We start from the raw sequence: 21,560 nt of genomic DNA, 5'->3' as shown, positions 1-21,560 counted from the left end.
ATGCATTTTCCTCCTGTCACTCAGAGATGCTCAGGGAAAAATATCTGCAACTCCGGGTCGAGCAGGGGTGTCAAACATACAGCCCCTGGGCTAGATGACTAGACTAAGAAGTGGCAGGTTTCAGGAGCAGGTTAAAAAATGCATTGCCTACTTCATGACAAATTCAGCTTTAGAGGCTTTTCCACCCTGACCAGAATACAACTCTCTGATGTAACAATGAATTCTTACTGTGACCATGTTTAAAGATATTGAGCATTGTGCAAAATATTGTTAAACAGCAGCTTCAGTTCAAGAGAATCTGTATCAGGAAATGTCTGGATAAATGCACATGTAATGACAGTGAGAAGTAGACTGACTGAATGAGGAAAAGCTGAGGCATACTGTTGAAATTGCACTTGTTTCTTAAGATATCTCAGGCTGTTTGTTTATTTTGTAAAAGGATGAACGTCTACAGAATGTAATTCTTTACACAAAAATAAATTGTGCGATGGTTTTACTGGTCTGGCCCATCTGAGATCAAATTCGGCTGTATACAGCCCATGAACTAAAATGAGTTTGACACTGCTGTGATAGGCTAAAAAGAAACCACAAAGTCACACCCCGTCCTTGGGTAAGTTAAGAACAGTCCCTAAGTTAGTAAATACAGAAAGCTGTTCATTAATAATTAATTATGTAGATATTAGGAACTATAAAAGTTTAAAACAGGACACCTACCGGAGTGAAAAATGTAGAAAACAGGGAATCCCAAATCACACGCGATATTAACTCTAAATATTTTCTTTACAAAACCACAGTGAGACTTTATGGACAAAGAAAGGCAAAACTTCAGTTTATCAGAACAAGAAAGAAATGTATTTATTTTGCATATTGTACAGGACAGTAATTCAGTGTACATCACGTTAGTATAAGCTGCGTAAAGTGCCTTTTGGGGGTTAGTACAATCATGTAAACCTTGTCATTCAGTACAAGAGCAAGAAACATTATCTCCATAACTAGTGCATAGTTTGACAGAAAAACATGGTTCTTCCTCATACTTCATACTTCATTCTTCATAACAGAGATATCTCCAGGGTACAGTAAGCAGCCTGTTAGCCATCAAATACAGTAATTAAGTCTGTCACGTTGGCAGCATTTGTATCAAAGCAATTTCTGGAAATTATTTTATGCTCAATATGAAAATAACAAATACACAGAACAGGTTGTTTCAACATCACACAAGTGTCAAAAATATTGCTGATCATCTTTTAGAAAAATGTAGAATTTCTTTGTAATCATTAACATCTTTGATTGCAAGTAATGTACAGCTCTCAGCTGAAACTGCAGCAGCTTCTGCAAGACTAACTTTACACAATATATTTAAATCTTCATCATTATTTATTCAATCTTGGGAAATATAAACCGTTTCAAACTTGTAAACTTTTACTCCAGTTATCTTTCATGATATAATCCACTGTGTTTTAAAGTTTCTGTTGTGGCCTTGTCAGATTATTGGGTCTGAACTGATTAGGTGCAGAGGGAATAAAGTGTCAGCTGTGAATCCACCTGGGCAGCTTACTTCATAGCGTTCAGGGACATGAGAATAGTCGGGTTCTCTTCCATGACACGCACAAGCAGGTTGTCAATGTACTGCTCCAGATCTGATATCTTCTTGTCTCTGTCTGCGAGCTGCGTTTCCTGTTTGATCACCAGGGAGATGAGTTCCTCCTGAGTCAGCTGGGAGAAGGGCCCTTTCAGCTCAGTGCCATTTACCTGTGAGAGTGCAGAAAACATGGAGACAATGTTTATGTAGACTAAGAACACAAATTGACACAACACCATTAATGGATGATTTGAATGTTGATGCTGTTTGATGAACCAGACAGACAAGCATTTACATATCAACACAGAAACCTTCCCTGAATAATTTAGAGATAGAAAATCAGTATAAATGCTTTGGCTAAAAAAGTTACCTTTGTTTTCTCCTGAACTTCACAAAGGATTTCTGTGGATTTGCTCTCTTTTTCCCCTTGAACGGCTGAAACAGATCGCTGCTCCAAAGGATTAAGCGGTTTTACAGGTTGAAGCCTGCAAAGACAAAAAAAAAGAGAGAGATAAAAAGATAAAGGCACCTGCTAGACGTGAAGTGAAATGCTGAGTATGACTCAGTTATGATGCTGCATCATTTGTCTAAACAATGAAAGAGTAACCTTTAGTATTTTGCAATCACTAGTCAAACAGACTATGGTAGTTTTATTATCACTGCAAGCTCATTCATCCACACCAACCCTATCAGATACAACACAATTAATAATACAAGCAAAGGTGAAAGATGAGTGGGTATAAATTATAAATGAAAGGATGAATCAGAGAGGACTTGACATTAGAAGTGTGCCACATACAGGGGTGACACGTCCCCTTTACTTTTTCAGATGACTGTATTCGACCCCTCCATGTTTTGCAGTCTGAAAACTAACATTGTCTCTGCTCTAGTCCATCTTTTTTTTTCAGTAGCCCCTTTCTGATCAGGTTGCCCTGGTCCTCAACACAGAACTTGTTGCCCTGGGTGACATCTGAGCCGGTATGACTCTTGTGTCCATGGTTTTACTCATGCCAAGGCAGGCTAGCAGCATTAAGAACCTTGCCTAAGGGTCCAGGTCCTGTCCTGACCAGAAACGAACACCACTCTTCCATGTCAAAGTCAGTAGTCTTAACCACTGAGCTATCCAGCTGCTGACCAGATTAAAATCCTGTGGGACTTCCAGATCCAGACTGACAAACTGGTGACATCTAACCAACCGCACATCATGTTGATCGACAAACAACAGAAGAAGGCAGTGGGGATAGATGTAGCAATCCCACACGACAGGAAGTAGGAACACGACAAGCTCGAAAAATACCAAGGGCTGAAAGACAAGCTCGAAAAGATGTGGGGAGTAAAGGCAACAGTGGTGCCAGTGGTAATCGGAGCACTGGGGGCTGTGACCCCCAAACTGGGAGAGTGGCTCCAGCAGAGTCCAGGTACAGTCTTAATCAGCCTACTCCCACCTTAAAAACATAGCAAGAATAAAAGAATTTCTGTCTAAACAAGATACAGAAAAACTTGTTCATGCTTTCATTTTCAGCAGGCTGGACTATTGTAACGGTGTCTTCACAGGCCTGAGTAAAAAATCAATCAGACAACTGCAGCTTGTCCAGAACGCTGCTGCCAGAGTCCTCACCAACACCAAGAGAGTGGAGCACATTACACCAGTGCTTAAATCACTGCACTGGCTTCCTGTGTGTCAAAGGATAGACTTTAAAATCTTGTTACTTGTCTATAAAGCACTAAATGGTCTCGGGCCTAAATACATCTCTGATATACTTGTACGTTATGAAGCATCCAGACCCCTCAGATCATCTGGAACAGGTTTACTCAGTGTTCCCAGGATCAAAACCAAACAAGGTGAAGCAGCCTTTAGTTTCTATGCTCCCCGCCTGTGGAACAAACTTCCAGAATATCTGAGGTCGGCTGAAAGTGTCAACTCATTTAAATCAGGGCTTAAAACATTACTATTTACTGTAGCTTACCAGTGAACTAGATATGTAATTTATTGTTAGGATAATCTGTAGCTATTGTTTTTATATTTGTCTGCTGTTGCTTTTGCTTTATGTTTGCTTTTTAAATGCATTTTCTGCACTGTTTTTAACTATTTATTGTCTTGCTTTTAGCTTTTGTTTTAATGATCTATTGTTCCTTTAATGTTTTATTTTAATGTATTTCTCTTGTAAAGCACATTGAATTGCCTTGTGTATGAATGGTGCTATATAAATAAAATTGCCTTGCCTTCCAACATCTGAGGTCACTGTCCTAAAGAGTGCAGTCCTAGGAACAGCTAAGATACTGCGACTCCCAGGCCTCTGGTAGAGGACCCAAGCTTGGAGTACTTTCACACACTAGGACTAGACAGAAAACTTCCCTTCTCCTCTTGTGTTCATTCAAACCAATTCTAACAGCTAGCAAGCTAAACATTAGAAAAAAGTCCAAATCCCCAAATTACAGAAGACGGAGGGCATGAATTTTTTTTATTTCATGACAGTGTAAGTGTTGTCTTCAGACAAAGCTATATTAACTTAACTAATATTACAAAGCTTCATAGTGAAATCATGTTGGAATATTGGTATCATTTTGCAAATGTCTTCAGATTAGCTGGCCAAAGTGATATTGTTCAATTGCAGTTATTTTTCAACATATTACAGCATGTCAAATAAGCACGGTCAGTCCACCACTGTGCTTCTTCACTCAACACATTCATGAAAGTTCATTCATTCATTCATTCAGTCATTATCTGCAACCGCTTATCGTTTTCAGGGTCACGGGGGGCTGCAGCCTATCCCAGCTGACACTGGGTGAGAGGTGGGGTACACCCTGGACAGGTCACTAGACTATCATAAGGCTGACATATAGAGACAGACAACCATTCACACTCACAGTCACACCTACGAGCAATCACCAGTTACTCTAACTTGCATGTCATTGGACTGTGGAAAGAAGTCGGAGAACCCTGGGAAAACCCATGCTGACACGGAAAGTACATGCAAACTCCATACAGAAGGGCCCCAGTTGGACAGCGGGTTCAAACCCAGAGCCCTCTAGCTGTGAGGCAAGCCCCATGGAAGTATTTTTTGGGAATCACTGATTATATGTGTAACTTGGCAGGAACAGATGATAGGCAGGAAGCATGTTGAAAGTGGAGAGGTGAGTGAATAAAAAGGAGCAATAACATACAAGAGACCGTATTGTAACGCCATTAAACCATGGTTATTGTCTAATCAGCGACAAGAACCACATCTTTCCATTTTATATTTAATTGTGCCTGTACTAATAGTGTTTATAGGTGCCCTGGCAATGTAGTGAATATTTTTCCTTTTTATGAAAGGCATCATGTTGGGAGCCAGCAGTGTGTGATCTGAGTTGCATAAATATCCTGCTGAGGAGCTAACTGTCTCACCTGCGTGACGCTACAGGAGGTCCTTCCTTCTTCCCACCTGCCTCCTCTCCAGCACTCTGCACCGTCGCAGGCTGGGACTCTTGTGGTGATACCTCCTGGTCAGGCACAGGATTTACAGTCTCAGGGTCACGTGAACTGTTATCAGTTTCAGTCACACCTGTTTCATCTGTAACATGGCCTCCGTCAGTGTTTTGTTCAACTGAAGTGCTCAGCGTTGCAGCTTTCAGTGCAGGAACTGGGGGAGCACGGGTCTTTGAGGATTTGATTTTAGCATGAGAGGCTGCATCTTTATCAGCAGCTTGTGACACAGCTGGGGGCCATTGTACTGAAGCAGTATTACCAGAGCTTGTGGTATCATCTTGGGCTGCATTTTCATCCTCGTCATCTTCAAATGGATTCAAGCCATAAACAATCGGGGCTTGTTTTGCCTCTGAGGCACATTTATTGGAAATGTTGCCATCAGAGGACGGGGCTGTTTTATGTTCAGATGGTGGCTCTTCTTCCGCAGAGCGCGGTCTAGACGGCGCAGGGCGTTTATTGTGTTTGGCTGCATTTGATGTTCCCCTGGTGGTGCTACTTTGCGTCAAGCTCTGGGTGTTCTTTGCATCTGTGGGAGACCTACTCAGAGGGGCGATCATTTGCACCAGGCGCTGAGGGAGAACGCTGACGGTCTTGACGTCTTTGTCTTTACTCTGCTTGTTAATTTGTGCCAGATGGCGTGTAGATGCGTCCTGTTCCCTCTGACTCTGTCTCTCTGCTTGATTACTTCCTGGAGGCCGAGGAGCCGGTCGCTTCTCTCGTTGAGTGCTGATGGGATCTTTTTCATCAGTGGAAATAGGATTGCTCCTCATGGATGATGCAGCAGATTGAATCCTGGAAATGAGACACCGACAACTTGACATTTGAGCATAGTTAAGTGTTTAATTGAAAATAATCTCATGAGGAAAACAAAATAATACTTTTCTAGGGTGATGTGAAGGAGATTAAAGATATTAAAATCTTAAAACCTTCTGTTGCATAATTAGAAAACAAAGGACAACAGAATCTTTATTTGAAAAAGCAGTGCATAGTAAAGGGATTATAATGTAGTAAGACTGATTTTAGGGCTGCATTAATGATTATTTTCATTAGCAATTAATTTGCAGATTATTTTCATTATTAACTGACTGATTGCTTAGTCTATAAACTGTCAAAACATTGTGAAAAAACTCATCACAATTTCCCAAAACCCTTTGAGTATTTGTTTGCTATCATGAATGACAAAAAAAGCAGCAAAATCTCACATCTAAAAAGCTAGAACCTGCAAATGTTTGACATTTTTGCTTGGAAACTTAATAAACAATTAAATATCAAAACAGCTGGTGATTAATTTTCTTTGGATCCACTTATTGTTGTAGCTTTCATTAATTAAAGAAAAAGAACAAATGCTTTGAATATAGCTAGAATATAGCTAGAAAAGAAAATCTCATTTTCACTCCCTGATCATATGACACCCACTCTAATGAGGTAAGACTGTACAATGGGTTCCCAATCTCAGCTGACACATGAAACATCCGTGCTTACAGACACACATGTGTCTGCACGCTCCTCACGAACGTACAAGAGCAAAGCTATGCAACTTTCATGAAGGTGTCAGCTTAAGGTTGCGTTCAAAGAGAACTGTTGCTGTGTTGTGACAGACTGAAAAACAGAAGACACATTCAGATTACGCTTTTTTTAGATGTAAATGACTCTGACTTCATATCATGTTTCATCATGCATTCATCAGGTTGTTTCACCACCTCCTTTGCCGCTCTGTTCTGTTAATTTTGTTTTATTTATACTATTTATATGCAACAAAACAATAAGGGTTGTTGTTTTTTGTTTACTTGTTTCTTATACAGGGTGTCTACAGATACAAATCAAATTTCAGATATTGTATACCTTTTTTATACAACCTTATATGAAATTTAAGACCAGGCCTGCAATGAAAATACACATTATACATTTACGTATGTGTGACACACATGGGTAAGTGCAGACAATAATGTCAGTTCAAAATGAACAGTAAGGTTTAGTTTTAGTTTAAAGTTTAGTTACATTAAAGTAAGTTTAATGTGTTTAATGTAAAGAGAAAACAAAATCTCATCACTGTCATAAATGCTATTTATTATTGCAATTCTTCGGTCTGTCCTATGATTGTTAACAGTCACTGGGTCTCTCAGGCTGGAGAAATTTTTGCGGTAGTGTGACCGAAGATTTCTCCAGCCCTGATGAAGACCAACAGTGGTCGAAACATGTTGGCTTTTTAATGAGTTGGCCATTATATTAAAGGCTTTTTAATCTGATCTTTCCTTCCTCATTCTCATTTTTGTTTGGAGTGCCTGGATTCTTTTCCTGTTTGCAGTGTGACCGAAGACTTTCAAGATCCATCAAATCTGAATTTAAGACAATTTAAGACTTTTTAAGGACCTGTAAACTAGTACTGCAACGATTAGTCAACTAATCGATGACTAATCGACAATTAAAATAATTGGTGACTATTTTAGTAGTTGACTAATCGGTTTGAGTCATTTTTCATAGAAAAGTACTATAAAAGTACCCCAAAATACTCTTATAGCAGCTTCTGTACGTTCAAATATTGGCAGCTTTACACACTCTGCCACGATGGTGAACTAAAACCCTTTGGCGTGAGTACGAAACAAGACATTAGATGACATAATTTTGGGGTTTGGGAGAGACAGACTGACATTTTTCAACATTTTAACACATTTTTCGATAAAATGATTAGTCAACTAATCGAAGAAATAATCGACAGATTAGTCGACAATGAAAATAATCGTTAGTTGCAGCCCTACTGTAAACACACTGTTAAATTATTTTTGGAGTTAAACATACTGTATCTATCACAGTGTCTTTGATCTACATGTGTCCAAACATTTAGGAATGGGGGCCAGATTAGAAAATGTGAACATACCTGGGGGCCAGCTGCTTCTCATATCATATGGGTTATTAAAAAAAAACAAAAAAACATACAAATTGAAAACTCCACGGCTTCATCTTTCAGTCTAAAACTATTCAACTTTCCTCCACTCTGAAATACAATGGCCCTTGCTGTCGACTTTACGCTTCTTTGCTGTTGCCATGTCTGCTATCTAACAGGAAATATCTGCTGTTAGGTTAACTGCTTATTTGCTGTCTTTTCATGAGGACACATACGTAGTACCTACTTGATGCATGTCCACAAACTGTATGATAGCCCTGCCATTGTGAGGTGAATGGAAACAATGTAAAGTGATTCACCAAACAGACAAATAAAAAGAGGATTAACCAATATAGAGCATTTAAAATCAGTCTATGAGCTGTGATTGGCCCCTGGACCAGACAGAGGACATGTCTGTAGTATAAGACTGCTTGGACTAACCTTTGTTGAGCAGTTGACACTTTGGCTGTGCTGCTATCAGGTCCACCAGGTGACTCAAGAATCTCCTCAGAAGGATCTGAGAAGTCTTCATCAAACGGGTTAGTAGAGGTGACTCGTGCAGGGCTCCTCTCAGCCACGTTAGGTTTCCTCCCTGGAGCTTTGGGTTTGGTTTTATTTTCCTTTTTCTTCTGTTCTCCTGCATCTTTTGCCAACTTCTCCTTCTCCAGCTTCCTGGCCTCCTCTTCTCTCTTCTCCTTTTCAGCTTCCTTCTCCCTCCTGATCCTCTCCTCTTCCTCCATTCTCTTCTGTTCCTGTTCGTCTTGTCTCTTTTTTTCTTCTATCAGTCTCTCATGTTCTTCCTTTTCCTTCCTAGCCCTCTCCTCCTCCTCTTGTCTCCTCTCCTCCTCTTTCCTAATTCTTTCCTCCTCCTCCCTTTGTCTTTTTTCTTCTTTCTCAATTCTCTTTCTTTCTTGTTCTTCTAGTTTTCTCTTTTCTTCTGCTAACCTCTCACGCTCTTCCTCTTCTTTTCTCCTCCTCTCTTCCTCCAGCCTTATCCTTTCCTCTTCCTCCCTTCTAATCTTTTCTTCTGCCTCAATCCTTTTTCTTTCTTCCTCTTCTTGCTTCCTCTTTTCCTCTACCAATCTCTCAAACTCTTCCTTTTCCCTCCTCGCCCTCTCCTCCTCCTCTTTTTTAATCCTTTCATCTTCCTCCCTTCTCCTCCTTTCTTGTTCCTCAAGCTTCCTCTTTTCCTCACGCTCCTCTTCTTGTCTTCTCATCATCTCTTCTTCTCGCCTCCTCTTCTCTTCCTCAGCCCTTTCCTCCTCCTCCTTCCTTCTTTTTTCTTCCTCTTGTCTCCTCTTTTCTTCTGCTAATTTAAGCTCTTCTTCCTCTTGTCTCCTCCTCTCTTCCTGTGCCCTTTCCTCCTCCATCCTAATCCTTTCCTCTTCCTCCCTTTGCCTCTGTTCTTGTTCCTCAAGCCTCCTCTTTAACTCAAGACTCCTCACCATCTCCTCTTCCTCATGTCTCCTCCTCTTCTCTTCCTCAGCCCTCTCCTCTTCCTCCTTTCTAATTCTCTCTTCTTCAATCCTTCTTTCTTGTTCCTCTAGTCTCCTCTTTTCCTTTTCCAATCTCTCACGCTCTTCCTCTTCCCTCCTTAGCCTCTCCTCTTCCTCTTGTCTCCTCCTCTCCTCCTGTGCCCTCTCTTCTTCCTCTCTTTGCATTTTTTCTTCCTCAATTCTCCTTCTTTCTTGTTCCTCGAGTCTTTTCTTTTCCTCTCTTAATCTTTCACGTTCTTCCTCTTCCCTCCTTAGCCTCTCATCTTCCTCTTGTCTCCTCCTCTCCTCCTGTGCCCTCTCTTCTTCCTCTCTCTGCCTTTTTACTTCTTCAATTCTCCTTTTTTCTTGTTCCTCTTGTTTTCTCTTTTCCTCTCTTAATCTTTCACGCTCTTCCTCTTCCCTCCTTAGCCTTTCCTCTTCCTCTTGTCTCCTCCTCTCTTCCTGTGCCCTCTCTTCTTCCTCAGTTCTCCTCCTCTCTTGTTCCTCCTGTCTCCTCCTCTCTTCCTGTGCCCTCTCTTCTGCCTCAATTCTCCTTCTTTCTTGTTCCTCTTGTCTCCTCTTTTCCTCGGCTAATCTTTGACGCTCTAATTCTTCTATCCTAACCCTCTCCTTTTCCTCTTGTCTCCTCTTCTCCTCCAGAGCTCTCTCTTCCTCTTCCCTTCTAATCCTTTCCTCTTCCTCCTTTCTAACTTTCTCCTCTTGTTCCTCTTGTCTCCTTTTCTCCTCTGCAAGCTCTTCCTCTTGTCTCCTAGCCCTCTCCTCTTCTTTTCTCCTCCTCTCCTCCTCCATCATAATCATTTCCTCTTCCTCCCCTCTTAGTTCACCCACATCCTCTTTTATATTTTCCTCCTCCTCCTCCTCTGTCCATGGTGAATATTGCCTCACCCCCCTTAGTGAATCAACAGATGGAGGAGAGCTTTCAGGGACCTCCTCCATGGATCCGTGGCCTGAACTGGCGATACTGAAGTTTGAGCCGATGCGAGACGTCCGAGGCGGCGGCTCTTCGCAGTATACATGACTGCCATTGATGCACAGGTTACTCTGCTCCACAGTGCCCTGTTTTTGGTGACCAGAGGGGGAATCCTTGTTGCCTGAGCTGCCTGAGCGTTTATGTATCTTGAACTTGAACTTCTTTTTACCTGGAAGGACATGAGATAGTTAACATGCATTTAAAACACAGAGGACAAGAGAAAATAAATGAAATAATGGTCATAAAATAAACCTTCAGAGGAATCCACATTGAGACCAGACGACTGGCTGCCGCTCAGTGAGGAGTTCTTCGCAGGCAGAACCGACATGGACTGGGACATGTTCTTCTGCAGGTTAGACTTGGGAGAAAACAAAGACTTCATTTTATGTTTCTTCTTTTTTTCATCCTTGCCCTCAGCGACCTCACCGTCCCCGTTCTCCTCCCCCTCGCTGTCTGTCAGAACCTGAGTTAAGGACGGCACCACGTTGGATGCGGTGTCCGATTCCTTTTTCTTGCCACGAACTTTGTCCTTGAACTTGCCCAGGCGAGATCTGGATTTGCCGGCAGCGGAGAGGTCGAACATGCTGGCCGTCATGTTGTTTCTCATGAACTGGATGTTCACAAGCACCTCTCCTCTGTCTTTGTCTGCCTTGCCAGTCTTGTCCAGCAACTTGAACCATCTGTTGAAGAGAGGAGTCTTATTAGAAAAACATTTCTGAATGCATGTTCACAGATACATAATCCCCAAATGTCTGATTAATTGTGCAAACATTATTTCAAAACTATAAAACACATTCTATGTATTATCTGGGATGTCATCCAAGGTTAAAAACATCCTTTGACCTGGAATAACTGATTTTTGGCCACTTGGGGGCAGTGGAAATGAGACATAATCACACTTTATGTTGATATGGCAAATTTTTACACATCGAGCAGTTACAAAGCAACATTATCATTAAGTTGAGTTTGTGTGCACCTGTTGAATCCTAGTCCAGTATTCACTCTCTTGTAGCTCTGGTTTTGGTCTCTACCAACTCCTGAGAGAAAAATCTAGCTTTTAAGCTGCTAGCAGGTGGTGTAATGTGGGTTTCTGGAGCTTTTTTGGCTGAAAACAGCTGCCTGCTGCTGATGAAAATGACACTATGAGAGCTTGTGAGATTGAACAAATAAAGGAAAAGTTGAAGGTCAGAGAATTCAATGATGAAACTCTCCAAAAAGCATGTGCTAACTTTTAAATCTAATGCTCCATACAATAACTGCAATAACAAAGCAACAATGTTATTCATTTCGGGTTGAGCTTGTGTGCACCTGGTGAATCCTAGTCCAGTATTCACTCTCTTGTAGCTCTGGTTTTGGTCTCTACCAACTCCTGAGAGAAAAACATTGACTTACAGCTGCTAACAGGTAGTGTAATGTGTTTTTTTAGGAGCTTTATAGCCCAAAACAGCTGCCTATGCTGCTAAATAATGACACGAGAGCTTGTAAGATTGAATGAATAGAGGAAAAGCTGAAGGTCAGAGAGTTCTCCAAAAAGCCTGTACTTAAATCACTTTGCTAACTTTTAAATCTAATGTTCCACTCAATAACTGCTATAACAAGGTGTCACAGAGAGGAGAGCTGTATTAATGGGGCATACTGTCCCTACAGACTATTATTGGCTGTCTACTGAATGGCTTACAGTAAACAGACTGAGATTCATGTACATTATGTTGATGTTAAGTCCTCGTCTGCCTTTTCTTGGAAACTATGACCCATCCCGTAGCAAATGGAGAATGACTCAGCAGTGACTTGAATGTTTTTGGAAAGTCTGTGAGGATCTAACCACAACCAGCAAACCAACCATGAAGGAAAGTTTAAAAAAAAAGTCCTGTTCTGCCTGTGGCAGCCTCCAATGTGGGGAAGTTATGAATGCTTGTACTGTGTGTAATGTTTTGCACCAAAAAATGATAGTTGTTCCCTTTTCCTGCGATGCATCGCATGATTAAAATCCTAATAAAAAGTACTTGTTCAGATCAGACACGTAGCATAGATTATACTGAGCAGGCTCTCTGATAGCTTGTGACCCATTATGCCTTGGAGAGGTATCACAATTGATTTTATCATATACAGTACTGCATGTTCCCAGACATCTGACCCTGAAGGAGAGAGTTGTTATCAAACTAGATTAGTCCTCACAAAACCTAAACTGGTCGGGTTCACAGGAAACTGACTCATCATCACCCTGTAACCACCACATGAAGCTTGAAATACCAAGATGAAAGCCAAGATACCCTACATAAACACTGGTTACAACTTTAAAGTTGCAACCTAAACGTTAAGTCCTGGGATAACATGTAGAAAAGTCTAAACCAACTCAGTAAGATGTCCACTGAGACCAGCTGTTGCAATGTCTGCACCTGCGTCATGGTCCAACTCTGACAGAAGGGTCTCAGAATAAGCAGAATGCTTCAACAGAACAGCAAAAAGGAGCAGTCAGCATAAAAAATGCCTATCAGGCAGAAATCTGAGGTCTGCTCACCACTGAACAAACAACTCCAACTGAAATCTGGATTCCTGGGGAAATGAGGAAATGAGGAAGGGGCCGTGGGCACATTTTTGTGTGTGTGTGTGTGTGTGTGGTTGTGTGTGTGTGTGTGTGTGTGGGGGGGCCAAGCGCACAATTCTGTGTTATGGCAACATCATAAACTGCCTGTTCTTGCAATGTGAAACATGAAAGTTACCTTTCAATGAATATATGTGGTCAAAAACGTTTTTAAAAACTGAAAAAGCAACATGCAATTTTGTGATCGTCTAAATCATGTTTTGTGTTTTGGTGCCATAAACAGTATTTCCCCCCTTCATGTTAACCTAACACCTCTCCCTGAGCTGCATATCATACAGACCCAACAGTGTCTTCCTCTCGGTGGTACGGAGTCAGACAAGATGTTAACGTTCACCCTCCTCCTCCTCCTCCTCCTCCCTCAGCAATGCTTCAGATGTGTTGCACAAACAAATTAAGGAGGAAAACGTCTTTTCCTGGAAGTTAAAAGGGCGAGACTGCTGTTACAACTCCCCTGCCCCCTACTGCATATGAGTAATGGGATGTGATCTGCAAATGTAAGGCCTTGAGTTCATAAGAATTCCTCTGTGAGCCTTCATGTTTCGCCTGATGAACGTCCTTCAACAAAACAGTGCTAGATCGATATTGCAGTTATTTTTCATGCAAATGAGACAGTGTTGTGTAGCTGTTACATATATTCTTGCTCCCGTGCATAGTGACACAGGGATGTGTGGGACAAAGTTATGAAAATAATATTTCATCCCATCCCTCTGTGGCATCGCATCATCCTTTGGAATACACTCATTGTCAGAGCAGTCATACAATTATTCTCCCTGTTACAACAGCTGAAACAGCATTGGGTACCTGGTCTGCAACAGTGTTTGAGTGGGTGGAACATGTCAGGTGGTATCCACATGAACGTCAGAACCAAAGGTTTCCCAGCAAAATAATCAGAGTTATTAACTTCACCTGTCAGTGGTTTAAATGTTTTGGCTGATCGGTGTATATCACTGTAGATGGTTTTAGCGTGCGTTGAAGCGTTTTGGAGATATCAACCATAGAGATGTCTGCCTTCTCTCCAATATAATGGAACTAGATGGCACTCCTTTGTAGTGCTCAAATTGCCAAAAAATAAATAAACACATTTGAAAAACTCAATATTAATGTCTCTTTTTAGAAATCACGACACGGTTACTCAAGATAATCCACAGACCTTGTTGTGAGCAGTTTCATGGAGGAATTATCTTCTTTCTACCAAACTGCACCCACCAACCACATCACTGCGCAAAAGGAAACGTGCATCTACTCATGGACAAGAGGCTCCCGCTTGTGACCGAGCAAGATGTAAATGTCAATGGCATCCTCCTCAGCTGAGCTGTAACGTTAGCTAACTCAGTGGTGCTAGACGAAAGAAGAGAAGAAAGAATATCGTTCCAAAACTGCTCACAACAAGGTCTGTGGATTATCTTGAGTAACCAGGTCATGGTTTCTGCAAAGAGACATTGCTGTTGAGTTTTTCAAATGTATTTTTTGGGGACTTTAAGCACCATTAGGCCATCTAGTTTCATTATATCTGACAAAAAGCAGACATCTCTCCAGCCGATATCTCCAACACTCTGCAACTCACACCAAAACAATTTAGATTGATAAGTAGCACTACAGGTAAGAGGAAGAATTTTACTTTTGATTTTGGGTTTGAACTGTCCCTTTAAATCTGCATTAGCTAATTCAGGGCAGAGGAAACAAGTTGTGAACACAACACGGACATATTATCGGAATATAATTTGATTTCGCAAACCTATTAGAGAACAGATGCCTCTTTACACATCCAGCACACATAGAGCCACATTAGCATTTAATAGGAATCATGTTTGTGTCCCCAATAAGATACTAAACAATAATAACACTGTATGCTGTACAGTATTTTTTATTATACTGAAATGTACAGTATATTCACAGCCCTGAGTTTTGAACAACTATCATGCTTGACACGTGCCACTGACAGTGATGCATCCTACATGGAATAAAAAAGAGAAGTTGTAAGCTAGTTCAGTTTAAACAGAAGGGAAGTTGCGAAAGTGTTTGGGCGTTAGCTGGTTGGGGTAGTAAGCGGTGTGCAGGAGGAGGAATTAAAAGCAGCTTTCACTTATCAGCGCCTGGGTGATAATAAAGATGCCCTTGCTTAAACTCAGTAATCTCACACCCCTCTGTGAAGGATGGAAAGTGTTCTGCTCTGCTGCACAGACAGAGCCACAAGAGCACAATGCATGACTCAACATTCTGTAAATGTATTCGACTTTCTGCACACACACATCCTTCCTTGCGGAGCCTGAACAACTGATAAGACAATGCGTGGCTTGAGCCTTTCTTATCACGGAGCACAGCTGTGTGAGTGGACTCGACAGTGATAATGACCAAAGACCAAGACTGCCCAGGACTCTTTGTTCCAGCCCACATCCAGGATTCAGAAGAGCCAAAATGAAGGCCTGTGAAAACAAAAATCCCTTTCCAGCCAAAATCAATCACCATACATCGTGCACTGCTAAGGGAAGATAAACTTACAGTAAAGCTGTTTGAAATGACAAAATGCTGGATGAAAGCTGTACTTGAGACTGACCTTACTGCAGGTTTCTTAATATCCTTAATGCCTCTATAGGAGGTATGAATGTTTGTTTTGACAACAGGGGGCCTATTTTTTGGTATCCAGGGTTCACAGCGCAGGTGCTCTCAGGCCTGACTGCAGATTTTGGTGATAGAGTGCTGCAGGAATGAGTCCTAAAATGTGGAAATGAGTTATCATCTTTGCACTGCCAGTACCCTTGTCTCAAAGTCAATGTGTTTTTTGTTTGATGGCTGAAATAAAACCCGTGGTTAACACAAGCTTAAGAGGTTTTCACATTTCATTCTACGACATAAAATATGTCTCGTGAATATTGATACTTTTATATGTCTTTAAAGAGGCGGTTAGCTGACAAGTGGCTGAAGTACAGAATGTCATTATGCCGAGCACGGTTTTCCAGCCCCGTTGTGGTGACAATGTTGAAGTCATGCAACCCTAGCGTAGTTCATCCATAGCTTAACTTTAGCTTTTTACTTCTGGCAATTGCATTTACGCTTCAAAAAGCATACAAGCTGTGTTCATTTGTGAAGATTATCTCGCTCAACAAAAGGTTTACGTATTAAACTTCTGTTTGTCATAATCCGTATACCCCTGACTTTCACAAGGGTGACTAACTTCCGGGTCGGCCTACACAAAAGGTAAAGGTCATCCCTGCAGCACTCTATAGCAGAGGCACTACAATGAATGTCAGTCAGCTGGTGTAGGTGTTACAATATCACAGAAGACATGTCAGAATAAGAAAAGCACAGGTGCCAACAATAAAATGTGTTTGTAAAGGAATGCTCTGTTCATTTCCACCTGTGCTGTCTAAATGTTTCTACAGACAGTTGAGTGTAAACTTTAATAACAGTAGTTCCTTTTTTAACGAGCGATGTGTGTTCAAAATGAGTAAAACTTGGTGGAATTCAGCTAACACAGTGCACCTCAAACAGAGCTGTTGTATTGGCAGGTTGTAGACTGTGCCTGTATGTCGGGGGTCAGTCCAGACACAGTGGTCTTGCTAAAAGAAAACTGACCTTGCTAGACTGCCGCTGTTGCCATCACTGTTTACTTTGCACAGATAAAAACAGTCAGGAATGTGAGGCTCAAGCTGGATTTAAACCTCAGAGTCAAGGTGCACTCACCCAGCTCACAGAGGACTACAGAAAGATCAACAGAAAACAAGTGGAGCATTTACTCAACACTGGCAAAAGTCCCTGCTGATTTTACAAAAAAAAAAAAAAAGACATCCTCATAAAACTAAATGCGTGTATAAAAATGCTAATTTTTGCAGCAGTGGTCAAGGGAAACCAGAATCTTATTTTTAAAGGACACGTTGCCAAAAAGAGCAGATGTCAGCAGAGGTACACACAGTGCAAAACCCAAAACCATGCATGATTAAACATGCAGCGTACAGCCAGGTGAGGTTCAGCTTAGCATGCTGAGGGAGTTGGACACCAACCAAACCCGAAGCAAAGCACGCAGAACAGTATGAAAAAGTGTGAGACCAATGCATTTTAATCATAGGTCACTTCATGCCCTCATATCTGAAAGATTTCTCACAGTGACTGTCACAAAAAACATTAAAGTGGGTTAGCTGCTGCTCTGTTTTATGAAAGATTTAGCATAAAATGAGCAGACGGCAAATCTCTACTGTTTTAGGAGCAAAACATAAGCAGTAATGAACCTCAAATCTTGCTACGGACTACATAAAAATTCATGCAACGACAGAAGACATCAAACAGAGCAGACAAACCTTAACAACAACAAACAATTATGGGGAAGGTGGGAGAAGGAAGTGTGCGTACGTGTGTGGTTGTGCATTAGGCTGGTATGCAGTCTGCTTTTGTATAATACCAGTCACACGGTGGGAGCTTGAAACACTCAGCAACAGCTTAGCAAACAAAACATTTTCCATTCTTACTGAACTACAGACTCGGCTGACGAGCCTTGTGTTTCAGACTTCAACTAGGACATCATGGATCAAAATGTTTTAGCTTTTGTTCGACCAACTGAAGAGGATGTTTTCTGCTTTAAGGAGCAAGTATAATTGCTATTACAGAGACCATACAGTACCAGCAAGGCCTGTAAAACCTGATCACCGCGGTTAATCACGTCACTACTGTGCTCACTGTGAATGCAGTGTAATGAGAATCTAAAGGTTTTACGTTTCACCTAAGCATCCTCACAAAAATGTGCTTCCTCTGGCACAGTGAGGTGAAGTCGGTCTTCTCTGAGGAATGTGTCTGTTGTTGACGGGTTCAGTGAATGAAAGAGTGAATCCTCTTGACTCGCGTCTTTCGCCTGAGTAAGTAATGCTGATTGGCATCCTTGAAGGCTGCTGCCCAGGGAACAAATCCCTTAAGCTGCACCGGAGCGAGTGGGCAACATTCATAAGTCAAACCCACCAAAGTGGGTCTGTGTAGTGATGCATGGCTGTGTGTGCTCAAATACCTCACCTCAGTGGGAAAAATAGGTGCAAATATCACAGAGGGAACTCACTTTCAGAGAGTCTTTTCAAAAGGCACAAATTTAGGGAAATACATAAAGCAACACTAAGCTACAGTTTCCACAGAAGCTGCATATTTTTATTATTAAAAACTTGGTTTGTCATTATGGATTAAATGGAGATTAAGGCGTTTCGTCCTGCCAGACCATAAAGCTGCAGTATGACTACGCTGTTCCCCTGCGGTGCAGATGAAAATCAAAGTTCCTCAGTCTTCATTTCACCCCCTATGATTTCCTCATTTACATGCAGTTAAGAGCTAAGAGAAACATCTGCCCAAAAATAATTCAGTATGCAAAGAACACACAATCCTGTACTCAGAGGACTGAAAGCCTAAAAGAAACAGCAGTGTTTTACACACTCATGTGGGTTATCTTTAAAGAAGAAAAATGCTTTTTGTATAAGCAACACTTTTTCCTTTGACTCATCCGTCTTCAGGGTCAGCTGCGGACGAATTCGATGCTCAAAGAAACTTCAACAGGATGATTTCTTTTGAACCACCGAGCTACCCCACCAAGAGAAAAGCTAAATAATGATTTCTTTAAATTCAAGGCTTAGTTGATTTATTGATTAGATGACTTCCTCACAAGTGGTTCCAGATGCTTAAATGTGATTATTTCCGGTTTTCTGGGGTCTTCTATGATGATAAACGAAAAAAATCTTTGGTTTGTGGACAGTTGCTCGACAGTCCCGCCCCCAATTCAATTCAATAGAGCTTTATTTATCCCTGAGGAAATTCTTGTGCCAGAAAATGCTTCAGATACCAGTAACACTACAGTAAGTGCAGTAACCACAATTTAACATTCACAACCAGTAACAAGCAGAATAACAAGTGGCTTCCCAGGTCAGGCTCACTCACTGGGTCCAGTTTTAGAAACAAAACAGTATTAAATATCGGTAAAAATATACAGATATGGAAGATAAGAAATGTTTTCAAGGAGCAAAAGCAAAACCAGTGCCTAACAGGGTAGCAACAGGAGTAAGAAGTACAAGAGTTACTTATAATTAACTAAAATGGTGGAAAAAGCAGACTGCACCTGATAATCAATGTTATATTACAAGGAGGGGCCCCCTTGATACAATTGCTACCCCAGCAAAAATAACTGAAGGCTTTATTACTGTCTTTGAGAGGCTATGGTGTACACATTTTTAAGCAAGCACAAAGGTAGTGGTAGAAACTAGACAACTTAAGGCATCCATTGGTACCAACCATATCAGCATAGCTTGCCAGAAAGGGGGCTAAACGCTCCAAAAGGTAGGCTACAGTTCGGTGAGGGAACAACATCCGGGTTCATCCCAAGAACCCAATAATTAGTTCTATGGGTACCCATGAGTATCCCTTAAATTTGAGGAGGTTTTTCCCAGTAAATTTTTTGTTCCTTACAATCACTGTACTCCTTCAAACTTAAGCTGTATGTTTGTCCTTTTAGGGACAAGGACAACCAGCCTATTTGACGATCGACGAGTTGCCTTACATGGGTAGATACGAACACATTAAAACAGGACTGTTGTGGATCTCAACATGTTAACGGTATCAGGTTTAGTCTATCACCTGTAAAATAAGAAACCAAAGTATATCAGTATGCAATTTCTTAACTCTCTACATTGACATAGTTTTTTTCATCTAGTCTATACACTTCAATGGCATAAGCAAAATCCAAACATTCAGTTATGGCTTCTGGTTCTCGTGTGCCAATATTTTCAATGGCTCCATGTGGCCACCCCTATGAAAAATGTCTGGGGGCGCCACTGTTGGTCAAACAAAACAAGGCATTAAAGGACTTCCAATGATCTTGTAATAGAGATTTTGTGTACTTGCTGACATACACAATTAATTGAGAAAATAATCTCTAAATTACACTAACACTGATTTACACATCACACACTCACATTTTCTGCTCTTAAATGGATACTGCTATTGCTGTTTTTTGGCTGATGCAATCAAACATACTTTGCTGTTAGTGGTTTTCTGTATTGTTCTTTATCTTTCTACACTTCTGAGTTCTTAACAGCTTTGTGAAAATTCATTAGGTGGAGGTTTCACATAAGCCCTCTGGGTTTTTAGCTTCTCCCTGCACTGTATTTAATTATCCATTTATTTATTGCCTGCTTTTGTGTTTTCTTTATGCAAAACAATAAACTATACTGGACTAAATTAATTGATAGTAGAATAATGGCTGGTTGCAGCCCTTATATAATCCATCCATCTGTTCATCTAACTTTTTACATTATTTCTACCCATTAAAGAGCCTTTAGGTTCCTGCTGTGTGCACTCACTCGGTCTTGTTGCGGGTTTTGTCCTCACTAAGCTGCAGCAGGTTGATGACAGCCTGTCCCAGCAGTTTGTCTGGACCCACCAGGGCCCGGTGCAGGACGTGGACATGCAGCACGCATCGCTCCGTGCCTCCTCCACCTCCTCCTCCTCCTGGCAGGTCGAAAGCGGCCTCCTCCTTCCACACGGGCGCCACGCACTTCTCCACCACCGACGTCTGAAACTTCTCCTTGCCCACTTGCATGAGCGCGTACGCATCGTTGGTGCCGCTTTTCCCCTTCGTCCTGAGGCCTCTGGCTTGCTGCACCGTTACCTGGACGCTTGTGGGACACCACTGCTGCTGATCCGCCAGAGACATGCTGACACCACTTGTTGCTGGATTCATACAGCGCAGAGATTAGATCCAAAAACAAAACGCGCTGAGGTCCACCATCCGCTCACCGTGAGAGTGGACAGAAGCTGGGGAAAGTTTTCCCGTGAGCTTCGAGGGAACTTGAGGAAACAGCTGATTGGGCGTGGTTAGCACCGAGAGGGGGCCTTGGTTAAGACGAGACACTCCCCCAGATTAACAGATTACATGAAACGAATCCGACACACACTGCTGCTTGGCCCATTCACACCACAACAATCATTTAGTGGAGCCAAAAGGCCACACCTGATGCTTGTTGACACCTGTCAGACTGCATCAGCATCACATCAGCTGCATTCAAATAAAGACAAGACTGATGGATTGATTTGGAGACTCGCTTAAATTCACAGTTTTAATCTTCTAGTCCCTTAGTTGATTTAGTCTTATCATTAAAGACGTGTTAATGAATATTTTAGTGTGTTCTGTAATAATTTATAGTCACAGTTCTGACTTCCTGATCTAGATCTGAAAACATGAGACTTCTGCTCTAATTGTCTGGCAGAGTGAAGACCAGGCCCGAGACAGCTGATAGGGTTCATTTATATGGTTGGATTCAGTTTCACATGCAGCTCCAGTGTCTGCATGGATTTCAGATGGATTGAAGAGTTGAAAATACCTGAACGTGTTTGTTTTGTCTGTTGTTAAGTCCATTCTGGACCAGCTACCTTTCCAAAGTTGATTCCCTGCATTTACCTCAGTGCATGCTGGGATAAACCCTCAATTCCAATGAGCCTGAGTAGGATTAGGAGGGTATGGGAAAGGTATGTACCTCAGACAGTTATACAGATCTTTAAATCAGTCTGTATGTTGACAATACTCAGAGTGATTCATGTCTGAACA

At 41.5% G+C, this 21,560-nt stretch overlaps 1 protein-coding gene across 1 annotated transcript; it reads right to left on the bottom strand.

Moving 5' to 3' along the window:
- Positions 1-824: 824 nt before the first annotated feature.
- Positions 825-20,813, bottom strand: LOC125905685 (trichohyalin-like). Its single transcript, XM_049603823.1, has 6 exons — positions 20,317-20,813; positions 10,648-11,075; positions 8,371-10,564; positions 4,968-5,840; positions 1,950-2,064; positions 825-1,749 (listed from the first exon to the last, which is right to left on the bottom strand). The coding sequence occupies exons 1-6, from the start codon at positions 20,694-20,696 to the stop codon at positions 1,552-1,554; spliced, it is 4,188 nt and encodes a 1,395-aa protein (XP_049459780.1). The 5' UTR covers positions 20,697-20,813; the 3' UTR covers positions 825-1,551.
- Positions 20,814-21,560: the final 747 nt, after the last annotated feature.

The sequence above is a fragment of the Epinephelus fuscoguttatus genome, linkage group LG18, assembly GCF_011397635.1.
Source record: "Epinephelus fuscoguttatus linkage group LG18, E.fuscoguttatus.final_Chr_v1".
NCBI lineage: Eukaryota > Metazoa > Chordata > Actinopteri > Perciformes > Serranidae > Epinephelus > Epinephelus fuscoguttatus.
This window is presented reverse-complemented; position numbering and strand designations above follow the sequence as displayed.